Source organism: Coptis chinensis, chromosome 8, assembly GCF_015680905.1.
Source record: "Coptis chinensis isolate HL-2020 chromosome 8, ASM1568090v1, whole genome shotgun sequence".
Lineage (NCBI taxonomy): Eukaryota > Viridiplantae > Streptophyta > Magnoliopsida > Ranunculales > Ranunculaceae > Coptis > Coptis chinensis.
The window spans coordinates 4,019,411-4,039,549 of NC_141463.1; the positions used below are offsets into that span (position 1 = coordinate 4,019,411).

General features: G+C 35.8%; 1 protein-coding gene and 2 pseudogenes across 12 annotated transcripts in view; 2 read left to right on the plus strand and 1 right to left on the minus strand.

Annotated features, from left to right (window-relative positions):
* Positions 1 to 3,872: 3,872 nt before the first annotated feature.
* Positions 3,873 to 20,139, plus strand: part of LOC147479408 (protein DETOXIFICATION 16-like) — an 89,468-nt gene continuing 73,201 nt past the window's right edge. Inside the window, exons 1-10 of one of the 11 annotated variants that reach the window (XR_015203994.1) lie at positions 3,890 to 4,076; positions 4,473 to 4,799; positions 5,679 to 6,223; positions 6,681 to 6,767; positions 6,897 to 6,953; positions 7,041 to 7,279; positions 7,372 to 7,484; positions 8,228 to 8,302; positions 8,401 to 8,653; positions 8,756 to 9,081. Coding sequence is in view for 5 of the 11 variants with exons in the window: in XM_086576450.1 (XP_086432576.1) it covers positions 4,059 to 4,076; positions 4,473 to 4,799; positions 5,679 to 6,223; positions 6,681 to 6,767; positions 6,897 to 6,953; positions 7,041 to 7,279; positions 7,366 to 7,484; positions 8,567 to 8,653; positions 8,756 to 8,815 (1,539 nt within the window). In the remaining 6 variants the exon portion in view is untranslated. Of the gene's footprint in view, positions 4,077 to 4,257; positions 4,800 to 5,678; positions 6,224 to 6,680; positions 6,768 to 6,896; positions 6,954 to 7,040; positions 7,280 to 7,365; positions 7,485 to 8,227; positions 8,303 to 8,383; positions 8,654 to 8,755; positions 9,082 to 20,139 lie in introns of those variants that run through there. The other 10 variants (XR_015203989.1, XR_015203991.1, XR_015203990.1 and 7 more) reach the window with 10 other exon arrangements.
* On the plus strand, positions 9,207 to 17,021 carry LOC147479409 (protein DETOXIFICATION 16-like; annotated as a pseudogene). The gene is made up of 8 exons (XR_015203995.1): positions 9,207 to 9,589; positions 9,889 to 10,433; positions 10,965 to 11,051; positions 11,189 to 11,245; positions 11,330 to 11,568; positions 11,676 to 11,794; positions 15,428 to 15,515; positions 15,695 to 17,021. The product of XR_015203995.1 is annotated as a protein DETOXIFICATION 16-like (transcript).
* LOC147479410 (tubulin-folding cofactor C pseudogene) lies at positions 15,714 to 17,301 on the minus strand (annotated as a pseudogene).

The following is a 20,139-nucleotide window of genomic DNA, read 5'->3' on the forward strand; positions in this document are numbered from 1 at the left end:
AAGCAACATCTGTCTTTAGTTTCCATATCCCTTCTATGGTCTTGAAATTTGTTTTCGAACTAACCTTCTCCCGATTCAATTTTCTTTGTCAACATCTCACAAGTTGTCTTCACTGTTAGTTTACCCCTTGCTACTATCTTTCCAAATGATTTTATCTTTTGTGTCATCCTTCAACTCTTCCAATAAAATGACATCAATAATAACATTTGGGAACAATTCTCCTAATATGTTTTGGTTCCAACTATGATTCTCAGGTAAAATAACATAATCAACTCTAACATTATCAAGCATTAACGGGTTCAAAACAGAGAATAAATGATTTTTGAGAAGTACAAGTTTATTTTGAAAAGAAACCCAATGAGCTATAACGAGAGGAATATTTGTCCCATCCCCAACTTTCCTAGATAAACCTTATTTTACATACTCCATAACCTTTTTCACTCCTCGCCAAAAGTATGAACAAGGATTTGTATATTTCTTTGTCGAGTCCTCCATAACATTCAATTTAATTTATAAATACTTTTAAAAATTCTTGCCCACTCCGATGTATTGTCTGTTATCAGTTTTCAACATTACTTCCCCAACATAGCTAAGTTCATCTCTCTTGCTTTCCGAACCCAAGTCTTCCTGTGGCTTTAGACGTACTTGCATAATTTAGACCAGCTCATAGTATGTACTACTTTTGAACCTTTAACTCCATGCCACCAAAAATCCCGATTAATCTAATCTATCTTGTCAATTACTCTAGCTGTACTGGAAGCAAGTAGGTTCCCATAACATAAATTGGCACCGATTGCCCCCGCTGATTTCACTAAAACCTGTTCTAGCTACTTGTGACAAAACCCCCAAATCTTCATAAGAATTTTTTGATGCCTATGATGTACATTTAATCTTCTGACCTGTAGTATGGCAGTATAATTCCAAAACTTTACTCATCTTATCTGCTTCATTCAAAGTTGTCTTGCACTAAACAATATTAAATTATCGGCATATAATAAGTGACTTATTGCAGGTGACCCCCGTCTTACTTTGATCCCACTAACATTTTTGTTCGCCTCCGCTTGATATATCAACCTTGTTTTTTTATTTTTCATTTTCTTCGTATATAGTGTAGAAGATCTCAGTCGTTAGCCCAATATTATCACATATAAACCGTCATTTAACAAAAACTCCTTGAAAAAGATAAATGATTTTATGAAGGTGGGACTTAAGCTTATTTGCAAGGATTTTTTATATAATTTTATATGTAAAATTACACAGGCTTATTGGTCGAAATTTAAAGATATTGTCTGGGTTCGAAATCTTAGGAATTAGGGCTATGAAAGTTTCATTAAATTTTGGTGGGAAGGTACCAGAAGTAAATAATTCAATGACAAAGTTTGAAATATCTCTACCTACCACATCCCAACATTTTTGAAAAAAGATCCCGTAAAAACCGTCGGGACCAAGGATTTTAGATGATGCATCTTTTTGACAACTTGCCAAATCTTTGTCTCCGAAGGTATATGAGTGAGAATGTCATTTTCTCTTTGAGAGGTAAAAAGAGGTTAAAAATATTATTATTTGGTTCAGGTTATTGGGTTGAGAAAAGTTCACCAAAGAACTACCCCAAACCTCCTCTTAAGATTTTCAATCACCATTATCATTATTAAGATTTTCAATTTTATTATTCCTTTTCCTATACATTGTCAACCGGTAGAAGTATTTTGTATTTTGAGCATAATCTTTTATCCAAACTTATCTTGATATTTGTCTCCGCATACAGGGCTTGCCCCGTGTTTGAATAACCCAATGCAAAGTCTGCAAAATGAGGCATTTATTTCGTTTTCTTTTTCAGAGAATGGGTTTTTTGTGTTGATTTTAGAAACTATAGTGGGTTTTTTCAAGCTTAGTAGGACCTTTTGTTTTGGTTTATATTGGGGGTCTTATGCAAGGCCTTAGACAATATTGGCCCAATGCCAGCCCTGCACTAACATAATTTGTAAGTCTTCCTTTAGTGCCTTATTCTCTCCAAGTTGTTTTATTTTTATTTTTATTATTATTTTTATCTCCTAAACATATTCTTAAATATTTTTCTTAGTTTTCTATTCCAATCTTGCAAGTGTATCTTGGTGTTTTCTATGACTTCAGACCCCAACCACCATATTTGTTTCAAGACCAAGCATTCTTTATGGGTAACTTAAGTTTTTATCATATCCCAATAACTGCCTCAATCCAATAATATCTTCCAAATTAATTTGGGATATTTTCAATAGAGGCAAAATAATTAAAAAAATAATAATAACAACATGTCTCTTGGGTATTCGTTATTTTGAAAAAATAAATCAATAACACTTTTTTCTTTTGAAAGAAGAAGAAGATGAACACGTTTTTTTTTAGTTACAAGTGAAGAACATAGAGTATATAAGATTTAGTATGGGGTCCCATGATGTATATTAAATAAATAACTTGTTTTGTCTTGGATATATATAATAAAAAATAAGGATATAATAAAAAATAAGGGTAATTTAGAAATTTAAATGTGTCTAAAATAATTTTATTTATTTATTTTAAAATTGGGGTATGAGAGTGTTTTCATGGGTGTGTCCAAGATTACCATTATTTATTGTTTCTTTCCAAAAATCTTCCTTAGCCACATAGCCACATTTGGAAGAAACGAAAAAGGTTTGTCTATAACAGGTTCAGGTTTGTCTATAACTTGAGGCAGGCATACAATTGTTTGTTTGGAAAGTGTATTATGGAGGGCTGCCTACAAGGGAAGTGCTTCATCGATATAAGTTTAAAGGAGATATATCTTGTATTTTGTGCCAGAGAGAAATAGAGACATATGAACATATGTTTCTTAACTGTGAGTGGACCAAGTGTTTATGGTTTGGGTCTGACTTAAATTTGAGAATGAATAAACATAGAGGTAAGGGCTCGAAGGATTGGTTGAGAGAAGCAATTGTTTGGAACAGTACACTGGAAGATGAAAACAAAAACTTTGCCGGCACATATTTTTTGATCATGATATATTGAAATATGGCTCAGTAGGAATAAACTAAGGTTTGAGAAGCAGCAACCAAACATGGAGAACATCTACAGACAAATGAGACAGACAACAAATAACAATTTGAAAGCTTTTAAGAATGACCAAGATGATGCTAACATGACTATCTCAAATCCAATAGACCTTAATATAATGATAACTAGAGTAGGATTTGATTACTATACATCTTGGAATCAAATTAGTTTTGATGGTGCCTTTGACAAGATAAGAAATAGAGGTGCTGCAGCAGCTGTTTGTCGGAATGCAAATGGTCAATTGGTGGGATTATTGTACAGGAAGTTCAGCACGAGTCCACTAATAGCAGAATGCCATGGAGCTGAGCTAGCTGGTATTTTGTTGGGAAGATTAAAGCTGGAACAGGTATTGATTTTGGGAGATTGCAAAGAGCTTATGATGATGCTGAGAAGAAAGGGAGCAGGTGCTGGTTGGGAGCTCTTGGATTTCATTTATAAAGTCTCTAGTATATTTAATCAGTTGATTGTAATGTTTTGTTTTTCTGGTTTCAAAGAGTTAACAACAGAGAAAGCTCGTGTATTAGCTAAGTGGGCATTGAAATATGCCACTATTGGGCTCTAGACTCTGTAAATCATTTGTCAGTTGCTTAAGATGAGATGAATGTGATGGGTTATTATCGAAAAAAAAATAACAGGTTCAGGTTTGCACAGATTTATAGCTAAATCCAAATGGTCGGAAGCTACATTTAGGTATGGTTGTAACAGAAGCATTGGGAAATAGAGTTGCCCAACAAGGATTAGCAAGAGCTCTATCAAGTCTTTATATTAAAATCCAAATCAACCATCCCCAAATCATTAATCAGATCATTAAAATCCAAAATGCTCTTACTCATGACAGAATTAGCACCTTGTTTCTCCTCTGGACTACAAATGGCATTGAAATCGCCAAAGTAACCTCATTCAAACACACTAGAAGCTAGTAAGATAACCAATATCAATCATAACCCAGAAGCAGCACTATCAGACCACATTATTACAAAGAATTAGCACGAACAATGGACGCCCACTGTGAGGTAATATTCTAATTGAAAATGTTAATCAACGAATTATTAAATGTATTCACATGAAGATGAAATCAACCTAGACCAGACTGTGAAGACTGTCATCTCATGTATGTAGGGAGGGTACTTGGTAGTTGTTAGTTTGGTACATCGTTCTCATTAGTCATTAATAGGTAAAAACAGAATTTTCAGTCAGGAATCTGGATTAGGGACAGTGGTGAAGTCGTAGCTCCCCATAAAATCCAATAAAACTTGAGTCTTTTGCGTTTGGTCCAACTGCCTTGTTACCTTTTAGGCTCTAGTTTGAGTAACATTTTCCCTATTAGTAAATGGTTGTCTAGTATTGTAGTTACACACTTACACATGATAAACTTAGATTGTAGAGAATCTAAATTCATTCAATAATAGGATCTTTCAACGTTGACTTGGAAAACAACACTCAGAGAGAAAATGGAAGCTGAAGCAACACCACTGCTTGAATCTCCTTCAGTTCCAAGCCAGGAAAGAAATCTTCAACTTGGAGGCCAAAGCTACAAGGAATATTGTTGGAGATCCAACTTCATAGTTGAAGTGAAGACACAAGTATGGCTAGCAGGACCATTGATAGCGGTAAATTTGTTGCAATATAGTCTACAGATTATATCACTCATGTTCATTGGTCATCTCGGAGAACTTGCTCTATCAAGTGCTTCCATTGCTACTTCCTTTGCATCAGTCACTGGTTTTAACTTGTTGGTATGTTTCTTTTGCTTCCTTTTTTTTTGTCATTCTTTGGCCATCATTTCATATCTACATGTATGTACATGTCAGTGTTTTAAAAGGCATTTGAGGTGAGGCGAGGCGCTTTTACACTGGAAGCGTATGCTTCAATGTGTGAGGCGTTCATGAAGCGCACGCCTCCATTGCAAAATAATTTGTCCACATTATTATAACATTTAGATTTTTTTTTTCATTAAAAATAAGACATCAAACTTAAGTATTATTAAGTGACCAATCTAACCAATCTTTTGAAATTTTCCAAGTGTTTCAATTGTTTATCTTTTCGCATTTATAATCTTTTTACTTCTTGTCCTGTAAAAAGGAGTATAGATATATACTCTTAACCATATTAAATTATAAGTGATATCTCAACTTTATAAAAAATTGTTGTCTGTAATTGGGTATCAGTTAGTGTACTTCGTTTGATTGATTTTTATTTTTTTACTTTTAATTATACAACTTGGATCTTTATATTTACATAATAGCTAGCATTTTTTCAGAATTAAAAAAATGTCTTGCGCTTGAGGCTTACTCCTAGTGTCAAGGGCTATCCAAAAGCCTTACCTTGCGCTTTCACGTTTTAAAACATTGGTACATGTAAATACAATAAATTTCTACTTCAGTTGGCAAGTCAAATCAATCAGCAATACAAAAAATTCCAGTATATGTACACTTCTTGTGTCGTCCGTACTGTCATCTTATACACAATATCCGAGTTATGGTGGTTATAATGTCGCTTTATTATTAAGTTATCACATTTATTTTTGTCTGTATCGTTTTCTCCAAAATGAATAGACTTGTACTTTTAGTAGTTCAGTGCATATTCATAAGCTATTTTTTGCGTCGATGCTATAGTTAGGATTGGGAACTGCATTGGAAACATTATGTGGGCAAGCATATGGAGCAAAACAGAATCATATGCTGGGAGTACATATGCAAAGGGCAATGTTAAGTCTTCTGATAGCAAGCATTCCGTTAGCTGTATTATGGGCTTACACTGGCCAAATTCTTATAGCTCTTGGGCAGAACTCCGAAATATCTTCTGAGGCAGGAACGTTTATTCGATGGATGATACCTAGCCTTTTAGCCTATGGACTACTTCAGTGTACCATCAGATTTTTACAGACCCAAAACATTGTCTTTCCAATGATGATAAGTTCCGGTATTACATTTTTACTACACATTCCTGTTTGTTGGATTCTTGTGTTTAAAACTAGTCTTGGCAGTAAGGGCGCAGCTTTGGCAAACACCATCTCTTTTTGGATCAATTTTTTCTTTCTAATGCTTTATGTCAAGTTTTCCCCTGCTTGCAAGACAACCTGGACGGGTTTCTCGGAGGAGGCCTTGCATGATGTTTGGAACTTCTTAAAGCTTGCAATTCCTTCGGCTATCATGATTTGGCAAGTTTTCGTGATTTCTATGAATGTGATATTGTGATCTAGAATTGAATTGTTACATTTTATAAATCACAATTTTATGGTGTCTTATCTCGTGCATTTTATGACGACTGGTGTAAAATGGATTGGAGAATTTAAAAGAACTTTTCATACATTATGCAGCAATTCAGAAAATCCAACAGATTAACAAATGTAAATCATATTAGGATTTGATCACATTTTCGAGCACCTTAGGAGTACACACATGTATATTATGCAAAGGACTACTTGGGCTAGAACAGGAACCATTTTCTAGCAAGTTAGCAACCAACAAACTGTAATGTTTCTGAAATAATATTCGAGCCCTTTTGCGGACTCAATGGCCTCCTTTTTTGGACTTACATAATTTTCAGACTAATTGGAAGTATGGTGGAATATAATCAATTTTTCTAATAAATTGTTCAATTATGCTTTCTGGCAGCTTGGAATTCTGGGCATTTGAAATGGTGGTTCTTCTTTCTGGTCTTCTTCCTAATCCAAAACTTGAGACATCTGTGTTATCAATAAGGTTCGGAATCAAGTATTCACCCTCTTTTGCACTTCAACATATAACATATCCTTTTCTATCGGAACACTAGAAAATAAGGTATGCTATGAACTTATCTTCTTCTTGAATTGGTGACTATTGACACTGCAGCCTTAACTCTTGCTGGATGGTATATAATATCTCTGTTGGTCTTGGGGGTGCTGTAAGGTTGATTATATTACACCAAATTCATTTTTAAATGCGCAAGACATATGTTGCAAGGGTGGTTGATATATACGCATGTCTTTTTCCTAGTACACGAGTATCAAATGAGCTAGGTGCTGGAAAGCCAAGAAATGCTCGTTTTGCGATACATGCCATGGTCGTTCTTTCTGTTACAGAGGGAATAATAGTGGGAATAACTACAATCCTGGTACGTAAACTTTGGGGCAAATTATACAGCAATGAAGAAGAAGTGATCAGATATGTGGCAACCATGCTTCCACTACTCGCATTGTCTAATTTTATGGATGGTCTCCAATGTGTTCTCTCAGGTTTGCACAAGTTCTCATTTCCTAAAGTAAAATATATGCGAAATTTTGTCTCATCACTTCTCACTACAACTGTTGTCATCTTAAAGGAGCAGCTAGAGGATGTGGTTGGCAGAACATCTGTTCACTAATCAATCTTGTCGCTTATTATGGAGTTGGAATCCCCTCTGCTATACTATTTGCTTTTCTCTTCAAGATTGGAGGAAAGGTTGGTCATTGTTTTCCTTTTTTAAGTTGAAGTTTGGGTGGGGGGAGTTGAGTTGAACCTGTGTCACTCTGGATCCAATCAGCTAAGTGACACAGTGATTCATACAACCTGATAGATATGTGGATCCTTTGGTACATCAGACATACCTATATAGTTAGTGAGTCAAAAATCGGTTCCATGCGTCAGTTTATTTTGAAAATAACTGGATTTCCTTGCTTGACTTCCCTGTTAGCATTCCTCAATGCTAGCTTCGATCCTGTCATATTTGTCAGTTTCATATTATTATTTGTTGGCACGCAAGTAGGGATTTCTGTTAAAAGAATAACAACATTACAGGGTGTAATAGTAAGTTACAGTAAGTTTCATTCAGATTTAAGACTAATCTAACAAAACCTACAGTATGTCGTCCTGAATATAGACTCCAAACTGGTTACAAATACAAGTCTTGAGTCACTCCAAAGTTCTTGTCCTTAAAGCATAGTAGAAGCCTTCCTAGCTGCTGCAAGCTCCAAAATTCGCTTTCCTTCTTGCATGTGTTAATCTCCAACTGGTAAGCCTGGTAATTGCTCATTTCTACCTTGCCCTGGTTGTCCATGGAGTACTCTGTCCATTGAAACACTGGACCACAGCCATAGAGTAACATTCTAGCCTGATTTGCAACCAATTTTTCTCTATTGCTTTCTCGACTTCTAGTACAACTCCCCAGTATTCAGCTTCATAATTGGTTGCATTTCCATGTCCAGAAGCCAAGACACCAACCACCTGGTTTGAGATGCTTCTGAAAATTGCACCTGCTCCACTACTTCCAGGGGTCCCAGGTGAGAAGCCATCATTTTTAATCTTGATGAGAATAATTACCTTGTGGTAGTTCCCACTGTACTTTTTAAATGACTTGTCAGTTTCATAATTTACTCAGAACTTTGGAAATTCTTGTGGAGTCGTTGAACTTAGGTCTTACAAGGAAGCTAGTTAAGTAAATGTGGAGATCAATATAGCCACTTACGAAGAACTTGTTTTAGCTCTCTCACATTGTTGTAGGTGAACTTAGAATGATATGATGGTTGTTGGAATTGTTCTGCCAGGGTCTGTGGATGGGAATCATATGTGCGCTTTTTGTACAACTCTTGATGCTTGTTACTATAATTCTGCGCACTGATTGGGATAAAGAGGTACTGATATTTCACCTGGCCAATACTCGCATTGAGGAAAACACACTCAATGTTTTCTGAAATAGTTTTTCGATAAGGCAATACTTAAATTTCTTGTTTCAGGCAAGGAAAACTATGGACGGAGTAAAAACTTTCATCATCACCAGTGATACTGGAATATAACATCGACTGTACGGTGAAGAGAGTGGAGTATCAGATGGCCAGATTGGTCACATTTTTTAACAAAAGCCGCCCCACCTGCGGAATAGAATTCGAGATACAACAAGCTCAATGCCAGTCAACACTGAAGTCAAAGACTCTTAACTAATTTATCCAGCTCATCATTGTTTGTTAATTCTGTTAAGATTCTGTTTTCTGTTATACCATCTGTATATCAGTGACAACTGTAATCTCCATGTATATAAGAGAACACCAAAATTTAGATCAAACCTAGCGTGGTTTGCCTCCACAAAACGTGGGTTTTATTTTTAATACTGTAAATGAAAACTCCAGCCAATTCTTTCCGAAAAAAGCTGTTTTTTTTTTGTCCAAATGCAACAATCACGAAACTGTGTCGTACCGTGGTCGGAAGTTTTGGCGTACCCGTGAAATCTTCCACAAGATTTTTCTTCAACCTTTTTCTTGAAAAACACAACCGTCCTCACGCCCTCTTGAGAAAATGGAAGCTGAAGCAACACCATCGCTTGAATCTTCTTCAGTTACAAGCCAGGAAAGAAATCTTCAACTTGGAGGCAAAAGCTACAGGGGAAATTGTTGGAGATCAAAATTCATAGTTGAGGTGAAGATACAACTATGGCTAGCAGGGCCATTGATAGCTGTTAATTTGTTGCAGTATAGTCTACAAATCATATCAATCATGTTCATCGGTCATCTTGGAGAACTTGCTCTATCAAGTGCTTCCATTGCTACTCATCAGTCACTGGTTTTAACTTGTTGGTATGTTTCTTTTGTTTCGTTTTTCGTACTTCGGCCATCAGTTCATATCTACATGCATGTACGTGTAAACACTATAAACTTCTGAAACAATCAGCAATACAAAAGATTCCAGTATATGCACACTTTTAGTGTCGTCGTTACTGTCATCTTATACACATTATCCAAGTTATAGTGGTTATAATGCAGCTTTATTTTTAGGTTACCACATTTATTTTGCTCTGTATCGACAAAATTAATAGACTTGTACTTTTAGTAGTTCAGTGCATATTCATAAGCTATTTTATGCGTTGATGTTTTAGTTAGGATTGGGAACTGCATTGGAAACATTATGTGGGCAAGCATATGGAGCAAAACAGAATCATATGCTGGGAGTACATATGCAAAGGGCAATGCTATGTCTTCTGATAGCAAGCATTCCGTTAGCTGTATTACGGGCATACACAGGCCAAATACTCATAGCTCTTGGGCAGAATTCTGAAATATCAAATGAGGCAGGAACATTTATTCGATGGATGATACCTAGCCTTTTATCCTACGGACTACTTCAGTGTATCATCAGATTTTCACAGACCCAAAACATTGTCTTTCCTATGATGATAAGTTCCGGTATTACATTTTTACTCCACATTCCTGTTTGTTGGATTCTTGTGTTCAAAACAGTCTTGGCAGTAAGGGCGCAGCTTTGGCAAACACCATCTCTTTTTGGATCAATTTTTTTCTTTCTAATGCTTTATGTCAAGTTTTCCCCTGCTTGCAAGACAACCTGGACAGGTTTCTCGAAGGAGGCCTTGCATGATGTTTGGAACTTCTTAAAGCTTGCAATTCCTTCAGCTATCATGATTTGGTAAATTTTTGTGGTTTCTATGATTGTGATATTTTTTATAGATCATAATTTCATGGTGTCTTGTCTCGTACATTTTATGACGATTTGTGTAAAATGGATTGGAGAATTTTCGAAAAAGAACTTTTCATACATTATGCAGCAATTCAGAAAATCAAACTGATTACCAAATGTAAATCATAATAGGATTTGACCACATTTAATTTTCAAGCACCTTAGGACTACATACTTTGGTACGCGCATGTATATCATGCAAAGGACTACTTTGGCTAGAACAGGAACCATTTTCTAGCAAGTTATCAACCCACAAACTGTAAACTTAAAAACCTTGCTAGGCCCAGGCAAGCCAGCTAACTACGGTGAAAGATATTCTTCTTCCGAGGAGTCCGTTGACTACTCTGAAATAATATTCAAACCCTTTCACGGACTCAATGGCTTCCTTTTTCGGACTTACAGAATTGTCAGACTAATTGGAAGTATGGTAGATTATAATCGATTTTTCTAATAAGTTGTTCAAATTATGCTTTCTGGCAGCTTGGAATTCTGGGCATTCGAAATGGTGGTTCTTCTTTCTGGTCTTCTTCCGAATCCAAAACTTGAGACATCTGTGTCATCAATAAGGTTAGGAATCAAGTATTCATCTTCTTTTGCAGTTCGACATATAACTTATATATACTTTTCTATCGGAACGGAACACTTGAATATAAGGTACGCTATCCACTCATCTTCTTTTTGAATTGGTAACTATGGCACTGCAGCCTTAACTCTTGCTGGATGGTATATACTATCTCTGTTGGCCTTGGGGGTGCTGTAAGGTTGATTATGTTATGCCAAATTCATTTATAACTGTGCAAGACATATGCTGCATTGGTTGATATATATACACGTCTTTTTCCTAGTACACGAGTATCAAATGAGGTAGGTGCTGGAAAGCCAAGAAATGCTCGTTTTGCGATACATGCCATGGTCGTTCTTTCTGTTACAGAGGGAATAGTAGTAGGAATAACTACAATCCTGGTACGAAAACTTTGGGGCAAATTATACAGCAATGAAGAAGAAGTGATCAGATATGTGGCAACCATGCTTCCACTGCTTGCATTGTCTAATTTTATGGATGGTCTCCAATGTGTTCTCTCAGGTTTGCACAAGTTCTCATTTTCTACAGTAAAATATATGCTATGATTTTGTCTCATCACTTCTCAGTATAATTGTTTACTTAGTATCACATATATTGTCATGTTAAAGGAGCGGCTAGAGGATGTGGTTGGCAGAACATCTGTTCATTAATCAATCTCATTGCTTATTATGGAGTTGGAATCCCCTTTGCTATACTATTTTCTTTTCTCTTCAAGATTGGAGGAAAGGTTGGTCATTGTTTTCCTTTCAAGTCAAAGTTTTGGTGTGTGTGTGGGTGGGGGCTGAGTTGAACCTATATCACTCTGGATACATCCGGCTAAGTGATAGACTGATTCATACGACCTGGAGATATGTGGATCCTTTGGTACATTCGACATACCCTATATAGTCAGTGAGTCAAAAATCGGTTCCATTTGTCAGTTTAATTTGAAAATAAGAAGTGGATTTCCTTACTTGACTTCCCTGTTAGCATTCTTCAATGCTAGCTTCGATCCTGGCATATTTGTCAGTTTCATATAATTATTTTTTGGCATGCAAGTAGGGATTTCGGTTAAAAGAATAACAACATTACAAGAGTGTTATAGTAAGTTATAGTAAATAAGTAGTCGGTAAAAATTTTGGGTGATGATATCAGAGGTCTGGGGGTCGAACCCCGCCGGCATCAAAGAGTTACTGATCTCATTTAAAACAGGCATGCCAATAAATAAAAAATAAAAAAAAAATTATATATATATATATATATATATATATCCTGTTAGGGGCTTAGAGGGCGACTGGGAGTAACATTATATATATATATCCTGTAATGGGGACCATTAGAGGGCGACTGGGAGTAACATAAGATAGCCTGTTTCTCGATCCAATGCTCCCACAAATTACTTTGTTTGGCAAAATTCGTTCGGTAAGCTATCTTATCTCTTTGTTTCTGCTGTTCTTTCCCTGTTTATTCAAGAAATATTCTTCGATTTCTCGTTTCTATGGCGAATTCATCAAGTAATCTGACTAGTAGCTCGGGTACTACCACCCACACTTCTTGGAGTTCTCTTTTCCAAGGATCTAGTGCGGCAACAACTCTTACAACTCTCAAAAGCTTTACACCTATTCTCTCTGATGGTGTTGTTTTGGTCCTAGATGACTTGGTAGACCAAGGAATCCAACAATGGGATGATTATCTCGTAGGCTACTTTCTTGATAAGTGGATTGTCTTTCCCTTTTGTTAAAGACTTCCTGACCAAAACATGGAAGCTAAAGGCTAGCTTTGAGATAACAACAGACAGAGTTTTTTTTACATAAGCTTTACTAGTAATCATAGCTAGTAATTACGAGAATTATTCACTTAATTATTTATAAAATTATAAGGTTTATGAATAAAACGAATAATTCGGTGAATTTTTGAATGATATGGTTTAATTCGCGAATTGGTTGGGTCGGGCTTATAATTGCCGGATTATTCGCGAATTATTCACTTAATTATAAGGTTTGGCTTAATAAAATGATATTTGTATTATTTTTCATGAATAAAATTGTAAAAATAAAAATAAAAACGTTATATACTTATATATCAAAATTTTAAATGTAAAATATATAGCCAAATTTTAAAGAAATATATTCAGATTATACCCGTGATAAAAACACGATATCGATTTTTACCGTTAGCGTTTTATTGGACCGAATATTTAAAAGTATTATTGTTGAAAATTTCGAATCTTAGGCGAATAATTGACGTATCGAACTTTTGCCGTCCACGAATTTACTAGCTATGCTAGTAATGAGGATCGGCAAATGGTACCGGAAGCTGGGCCAGTTTTTACTGCAAGAAGGATTTTTGTGCTAAAACCATGGAGTGTGAATATTGAAGCACAGAGAAGTAAGCTCACAACAGCTCCAGTGTGGGTGAAACTAAATGATCTTCCGAAAGAAAGAACTGTGGACTTTAGATGGCCTATCATATGTTGCCAGTTTAGTTAGACCTATGTTCATGGATGATGCTACTGCAGAAAGAAAATGACTTTCATTTGCAAGAGTTTGTGTAGAGATCCCTGTGAATCACAAATATGAACCTACAGTTCGTCTCAAAGTGAAAGGGAAAGATGTGGTGGTTGGGGTGGAATATACATGGAAGCCTCTCTCATGTACGAAGTGCAATAAGCTTGAGTATTCTACGGCAAAATGTGGCATTAGAAGTACAAATAGATGGACTCCTCGACAAGGGGAAAGTGTTGAAACTAGTGGCACTGCAAATCTTGGAGTGCCTAATCCAGTAACAAATGAGACACCGATTACTGACATTGTTCCTTATGTGAATAGGGAACATGTTGAGGTACAAGTTGAGCAGCATGAGAATGAGCCAATGCTTTTGAACTTTTGTGAAGCCTATTTAGAGGATGAGTCACTTGCTAACTTGCGCACAATTGAAGGAGTGGCAAGTACAGATAAGAGTCATCGACAGAGTTTTACGGATAGTAGAGAACGAAAGGAAATGATGAGGACATAAAGGATGATATCTCAGAGAATGAAACTGAGTTCTTCAGAGATAAAGTAGGCCCAACACTTGTTTTGCTTAAGAGCTCATCAAAGCATGTAGCGTCTTCTGAGGATCAAAATCAATAGACTACTGTGAAGCCAAAAAGAAGCAAAAGGATTCAAGAGCGTGCATCAGGAGAAATAGAGCCTACGCTTGCAATGATAAAGAAGGTAAAGTCGCTAATGAAAAACAAAAAGATGAGACGTCTTGAGGACTACACCAAAGAGTTTTGGGATGATACCTTGGGACTTAATACTTATGTGTGTTGTGCTTGTGAAGGATTCTTTTGCAGCTACGAGAAAGTGCAGAATCACCTTAGGAAGGATCATCTTAAAATTGTTAAGGAAATCATGACGAGAAATTAGAACTACTATCTCTGCTTTTTTAGCTTCGAATGTAGCATGGTCAGTGTACTATCTTAAGTATGTTAGGGTTGAAGCCTGTAGTTATGGTTGTGTCTTTGTGTACCTCCTTTTAATGACCTAACTCTTAGGGAGGATTTGTAAGGTTTAACTTTTTGCAATATAACAGGTGGGGGTCTGGGACCCAGCTTATTTGAAAAAAAAAAAAAAAAAGTTACAGTAAGTAACATTAAGATTCAACACTAATCTAACAAAACCTATAGTGTCGTCCTGAATGGAGACTCCAAATTGGAGACAAATACAAGTCTTGATTCACTCCAAAGTTCTTGTCCTTAAAGCAAAGTAGAAGCCTTCCTAGCTGCTGCAAGCTCAAAATTTCACTTTCCTTCTTGCATGTGTTAATCTCCAACTGGTAAGCCTGGTAATTGCTCATTTCCACCTAACCCTTATTGTCCATGGAGTCTCTCCATTGAAACACTGGACCACAGCCATAGAGTCACATTCTAGCCTGATTTGCAACCAATTTTTTTCTATTGCTTTCTCGACTTCTAGTACAACTGCCCAGTATTCAGCTCATAATTCGTTGCATTTCCAAGTCCATAAACCAAGACTCCAACCACCTGGTTTGAGCTGCTTCTGAAAATTGCACCTGCTCCACGACTTCCAGGGGTCCCAGATGAGGAGCCATCTGAGTTACTCTTGATGATATTAATTACCTTGTAGTAGTTCTCAGTGTAAAATTACCCTGTAGTAGTTCCCACTGTACTTTTTAAATGACTCGTCAGTTTCATAATTTACTCAGAACTTTGGAAATTCTTATCGAGTCATGCATTGGATTTGGTTCTTACAAGGAAGTCTAGTAAATGTGGAGATCACTATAGCCACTTCCAAAGAGCCTATTTTACTTTTAGCTCTCTCACATTGTTGTAGGTGAACTTAGAATTATATGATGGTTGTTGGAATTGTTCTGTCAGGGTCTGTGGATGGGAATCATAAAGCGCCCTTTTTGTACAACTCTTGATGCTTGTTACCCTAATTCTGCGAACTGATTGGGATAAAGAGGTACTAATATTTCACCTGGTACTCAGGCTTTGAGGAAAATACACTCAATCTTTTCTGAAATAGTTTTTAAGATTTAATTTGTACTTATACTAAATGAGACTATACTTAAATTTCTTGATTCCTTTTATCTTATTTTATTATTTTTTTTCGATAAACAATACTTAAATTTCTTGTTTCAGGCAAGGCAAGCTATGGACAGAGTAAAAAATTCAGAACTATATAAATCTTAATCTCTACAACTATTTTTTCATTGCCAAGAATGAAATAACGATGACAGAGAATGCTCTCTCAGATAGCCTGACCGCTGACCCTCATGAAAAACAGATCCTAATGAAGTCTGTTCGTGTATGTGGCGCACGGAGTATCATGTGTTTACATAGACAAATCCTATAATCACTCGAAATTGGGGCTACATCCATACGTTATACAATCGGGTTTTCCAAACTCCCTCTTACATCAATCAAATATGTAATAAGTTTCCATGGATGGTCTTCCAACAGTCAATTTGTCACATTTATCTGCACTTGTCTTCACTGCGCTTTCGAGTTGTAGATGATGGAAATCTCAAGTTTAAGCGCAACACAGTAACAAGTTGAAAGAGATATATTCCATCATCGACAACTTTGAGCCTAACAAGTTGAAAGAGCTATAACATTCAATTGTTCTTTCATTATTGACAACAACAAGAAACTACTCAAAACTAAATTTCCATTAAACAAAACTACAATTACAGAACATAACTAATACAATGTTAAATTCATTTATACCTCTACTTCCAATACAATGAAGAAAATTTACCTGCAATGTTAAAATTCCCCGACTCTTTTCACTGGAGGGGTCTCCAAACCCGAAATGTTAACAACCCCAACGCATTCTTCCTCCGGTAAAACACACCAATTCGGAGATTGCACCGCTCTTAACCACCTAAAATCATCAACATTTTCCCAATTCCCAGTATCTTCATCAAGACTACATTCTTTCAAATGCTTCTCAATCCCATCATAATCCAACAAATAAGGACCAAACCTAACAGCATTACTATCCTCAATAATCAATAATCGGCCTAGTTCTAACACGTAAATAAAAATCACATTTCTTAGCAAAATGTATTCTAATCTGATGTGATGCCAACATAAACAAACAATCCTCCACTTATTCAATATGTATTGAACCCATTATTGGTCCTATAAAAACTCGACAACTCTTCAACTTATGTATAAAAACCGCTCTACATTTCCCCGTTATCCGAATTTCGCACAAAATCAAATTACTTAAACCAAATTCCCCTCCTCTCTCTTCTTCCAAATCACCAAAACTCTTCACTAGTAATTCACCTTGTTTATCCTTAAACCCCTCCGTCTCGCGCACCCGAATCTTCTCTTCCACTACATTTTCCAGCAGCACCTTTTGTTGAACTACATTCTTAGTGGTGGACTTATTCTTGAATGAGAATTTTTTCTTGGGTAGTAATTCTGCATTGACAATTTCTAGCTTGTTTCTCAAGTCAGAAATGGTTTTGAGTGAATTGGGTAAATAGTAAGAATTTTCAGCTACCGTTTTCTCGAGATTTGTAATCGAATGTGAGATGTTCTCGAGATACGATTTTGTATTGGGATCTGTGACGTGGTGAAATTTTGTAAGAATGATGACGTGGAGTCAGAAGAGTTGTTATTAGAACGTGAGATGGCTTGTTGTTGGAGACGTGATTGGTGGAAATTTTCGAGACGGGAAATCATTGCTGTGTGTTTTTGAAGGGCAATGTGGAATGTGGAAAGAAAGAAGGGTGAATTAGTGATACCCCCACTTTTAAAGATGATTTTTGCGATACCCCACATTTGCTGTTTCCGTCGGTCAAACATTAGTTGACTTGGTCATAGGCCAGTCCCCTTTTTCATTATGACAAAATTACCCCATCACTTTTTAACTACAATTTTGCCACTAAAATCAGATCCCATTCTACTTAAGTAGTCATTCATTTTTGCCCATGATCAACGGTAAGCACATCATCTTCTAACATGTCTACAGACTTTAATTCATTTGTAGAGTAATCAGTTACTTTTCATATTCTACTCACTCTAATAATAATTTTCCAACTTCCATCAGTGGTAGTAATGTCGTTAATGCAATGTTGTGGAACCGTTGCCATTTGTGCGGTCACTTGAGGTTTATACCATCTGAATAAGCGTGGGGGAAATGTGTTGAAATTGCAGAAATGATGATATGTAATTATTTAAACAGATAGTTAGAGTCACTGAAAGGCTGAATCTTTTCCACAAAAGAAGTTTTTTATATTTACCACTTTGACCCTCTTATTTTTTATTCAATTATACAACATAAATCACAAAATAGACTCAGTTAATTCACTTAATTAATGGCAAGGTTAAAAAAAAATCTCGCAATTTACTTCTTAAACTATCCCTAGCCAAATATGTAAATAGTCATCTAAGAAACATTATGTTTTCCAAAGTCAATTTCATTATTAATTCTAAAAAACCCCACTAACACCAAAGACACAACATTAAATTGCATTTACAAAATGGAGACATAGGCAACACGACGCAACTGGGTGTGATCATCAAAAGGAGAAAAAGTAGTATTCAAAATTTGTTATTTTTATTTTTATGAATATATGTGTGTTAAAAGCTAAAGAAATGAAAAGCAAGTGGACAAAAAATAAACACTTCTTTCAATGTTCTCTAATTTTCTTGTTTCTCGATCTGGTTGTTTCTCACTATTCTCTCATTAACCACTTTATTTATGTCAACATCTTTTGCGGTCGTAGAAGCGATAATCAATAAATGGAATTTGTTTCAATAATTGCATAAGCGATTAAACCTAAAAAACAAAATTTGCAAGTTCTAAAATGGTTTTGCATACCTTTAATTATTTATAGAATGATATGGAAATCTTGCTTTTTGAATTATATGGGAAGCTTGGTAGGAGGGGTAAGACATTATTTATAGCCGGGAAAAACTGCAGCGAGAAATCGAGTTGGAAAGAGTGGGGTCTAGTATGGAAGATGTTCCAAATGACACAAGCCGACTTTTGTCTTCTTTCCTGCCAACCACTCTGCAAGTGGGAGCAAAGTAATTGAAAAGTTTATCTTATCCGTATAGAATGTAATATCAGGAAGCCTATTTTCACTACTGATTGTTCTGCCCTATAGTCTAATATGGACCATGTTCCAAATGACGTAACACTACACCATAAGGGTCATTTTGTAACACAGCAAAAATTTCATTTGTAACACATATATCCGTTAGTACCTTTCTAACGGATATAATTATTAGGTTATTTTGTATCCGTTAGTATATTTCATTTTATTTTTCCAATTATTTTCAAAGTATTGTTTTAATATTGGATAACAATTACATCCGTTAGTAAACAAATAAAAAAGGATGAATAACATCTAACACAAAGACCAAAAGGGTATATGTGGAACTAACGGAAAAAGATTAGAACTAAATAAAACAAGTTCTCCCCAATGCTCATCTCGCTCAAGTCTTCAAGCCTCCATGAAAACCTCGTATGCTCTGTCAAACCCTCGCCGTCAAAGAAGGAAGTGAACCAAGTACGATTTCTTTCTCAATCTCTTGATATGTTTTCTCTCTCCTTCTACCCAAACCCTAGGTAGCGAATTTCCAAGTTTTTGTTTTAATTGTGCTCCTTGGACTGATTAAGTTAGGTTTATTTTGTTGCTAACAAATTTGGGGGAATGAAGTTTTGTGTGAGAATTGTAACATATATATACGCCATAAATAAAATTTGAGTTTTTCTTGTTTGTTTGTTATTATAGGCAGCTCCGAAAACTTATGAATAAGTGTTCAAGGCTGTTTGTAAATATATGATAGGATTTTCTCCATTGTTCGACTGAGGAAGTTACTTTTCTTGGCAATTGGTGAGTCATTTTTTCATAATTATTAGTTTCTAGCTAAAAGTTTAAGTTATTAATTTGTTGTTGGTGTTATTAAAAGATGGGGTTGCACCATGAAAGTGAAAAATGAATCAACAGCGGGCAAGGAAGTTTAAAGCTGCTAAAGAGGCTACCGATGTGGTAAGCTTGGTTATTAATATATTAGTCTGTTACTATTATTTGCAATGTGGTTTTTTGGATTCATTTTGTTTGTTAATTCATGTTAGGCTATGGGAGAGGAGAGGTTGAGAGAAGTTTTTGAATCAGAAGGACAAAGATTGCCTGCTTTGCGAGTGACAGCCTCGATTCAAATGTAATCACACCTGAACTCGAAGTTCATGGCTTCATTGTTGTCACTCTTCAATATTATATACATCCGAGAATGAAATGATCCAGGTGGTGGGGATTAAGGTAAAACTTGTAATACATTACTTAAGTCCTTTGTAATTCAAATATGGTTGTATGTTTTGGTGGATTTGATTGGGAGTATTTTGGATTTTCAAGGTAATTTTATCCGATGCCAACGTGGTGGGTGAGGGAGAGCATAAAATTATGTCATACATTCGCTTGCAAAAGAAATCGCCGTGGTTTTTATCCAAATACACCTTTGACCGTATGTATGGGTTGGTAAGTATTTTTTCGCTTTTATTTTCTCTATCTAGGTATCTTTGTATATGCTATTTGTTCTAGTTGATTATTAACCTTGTTTTT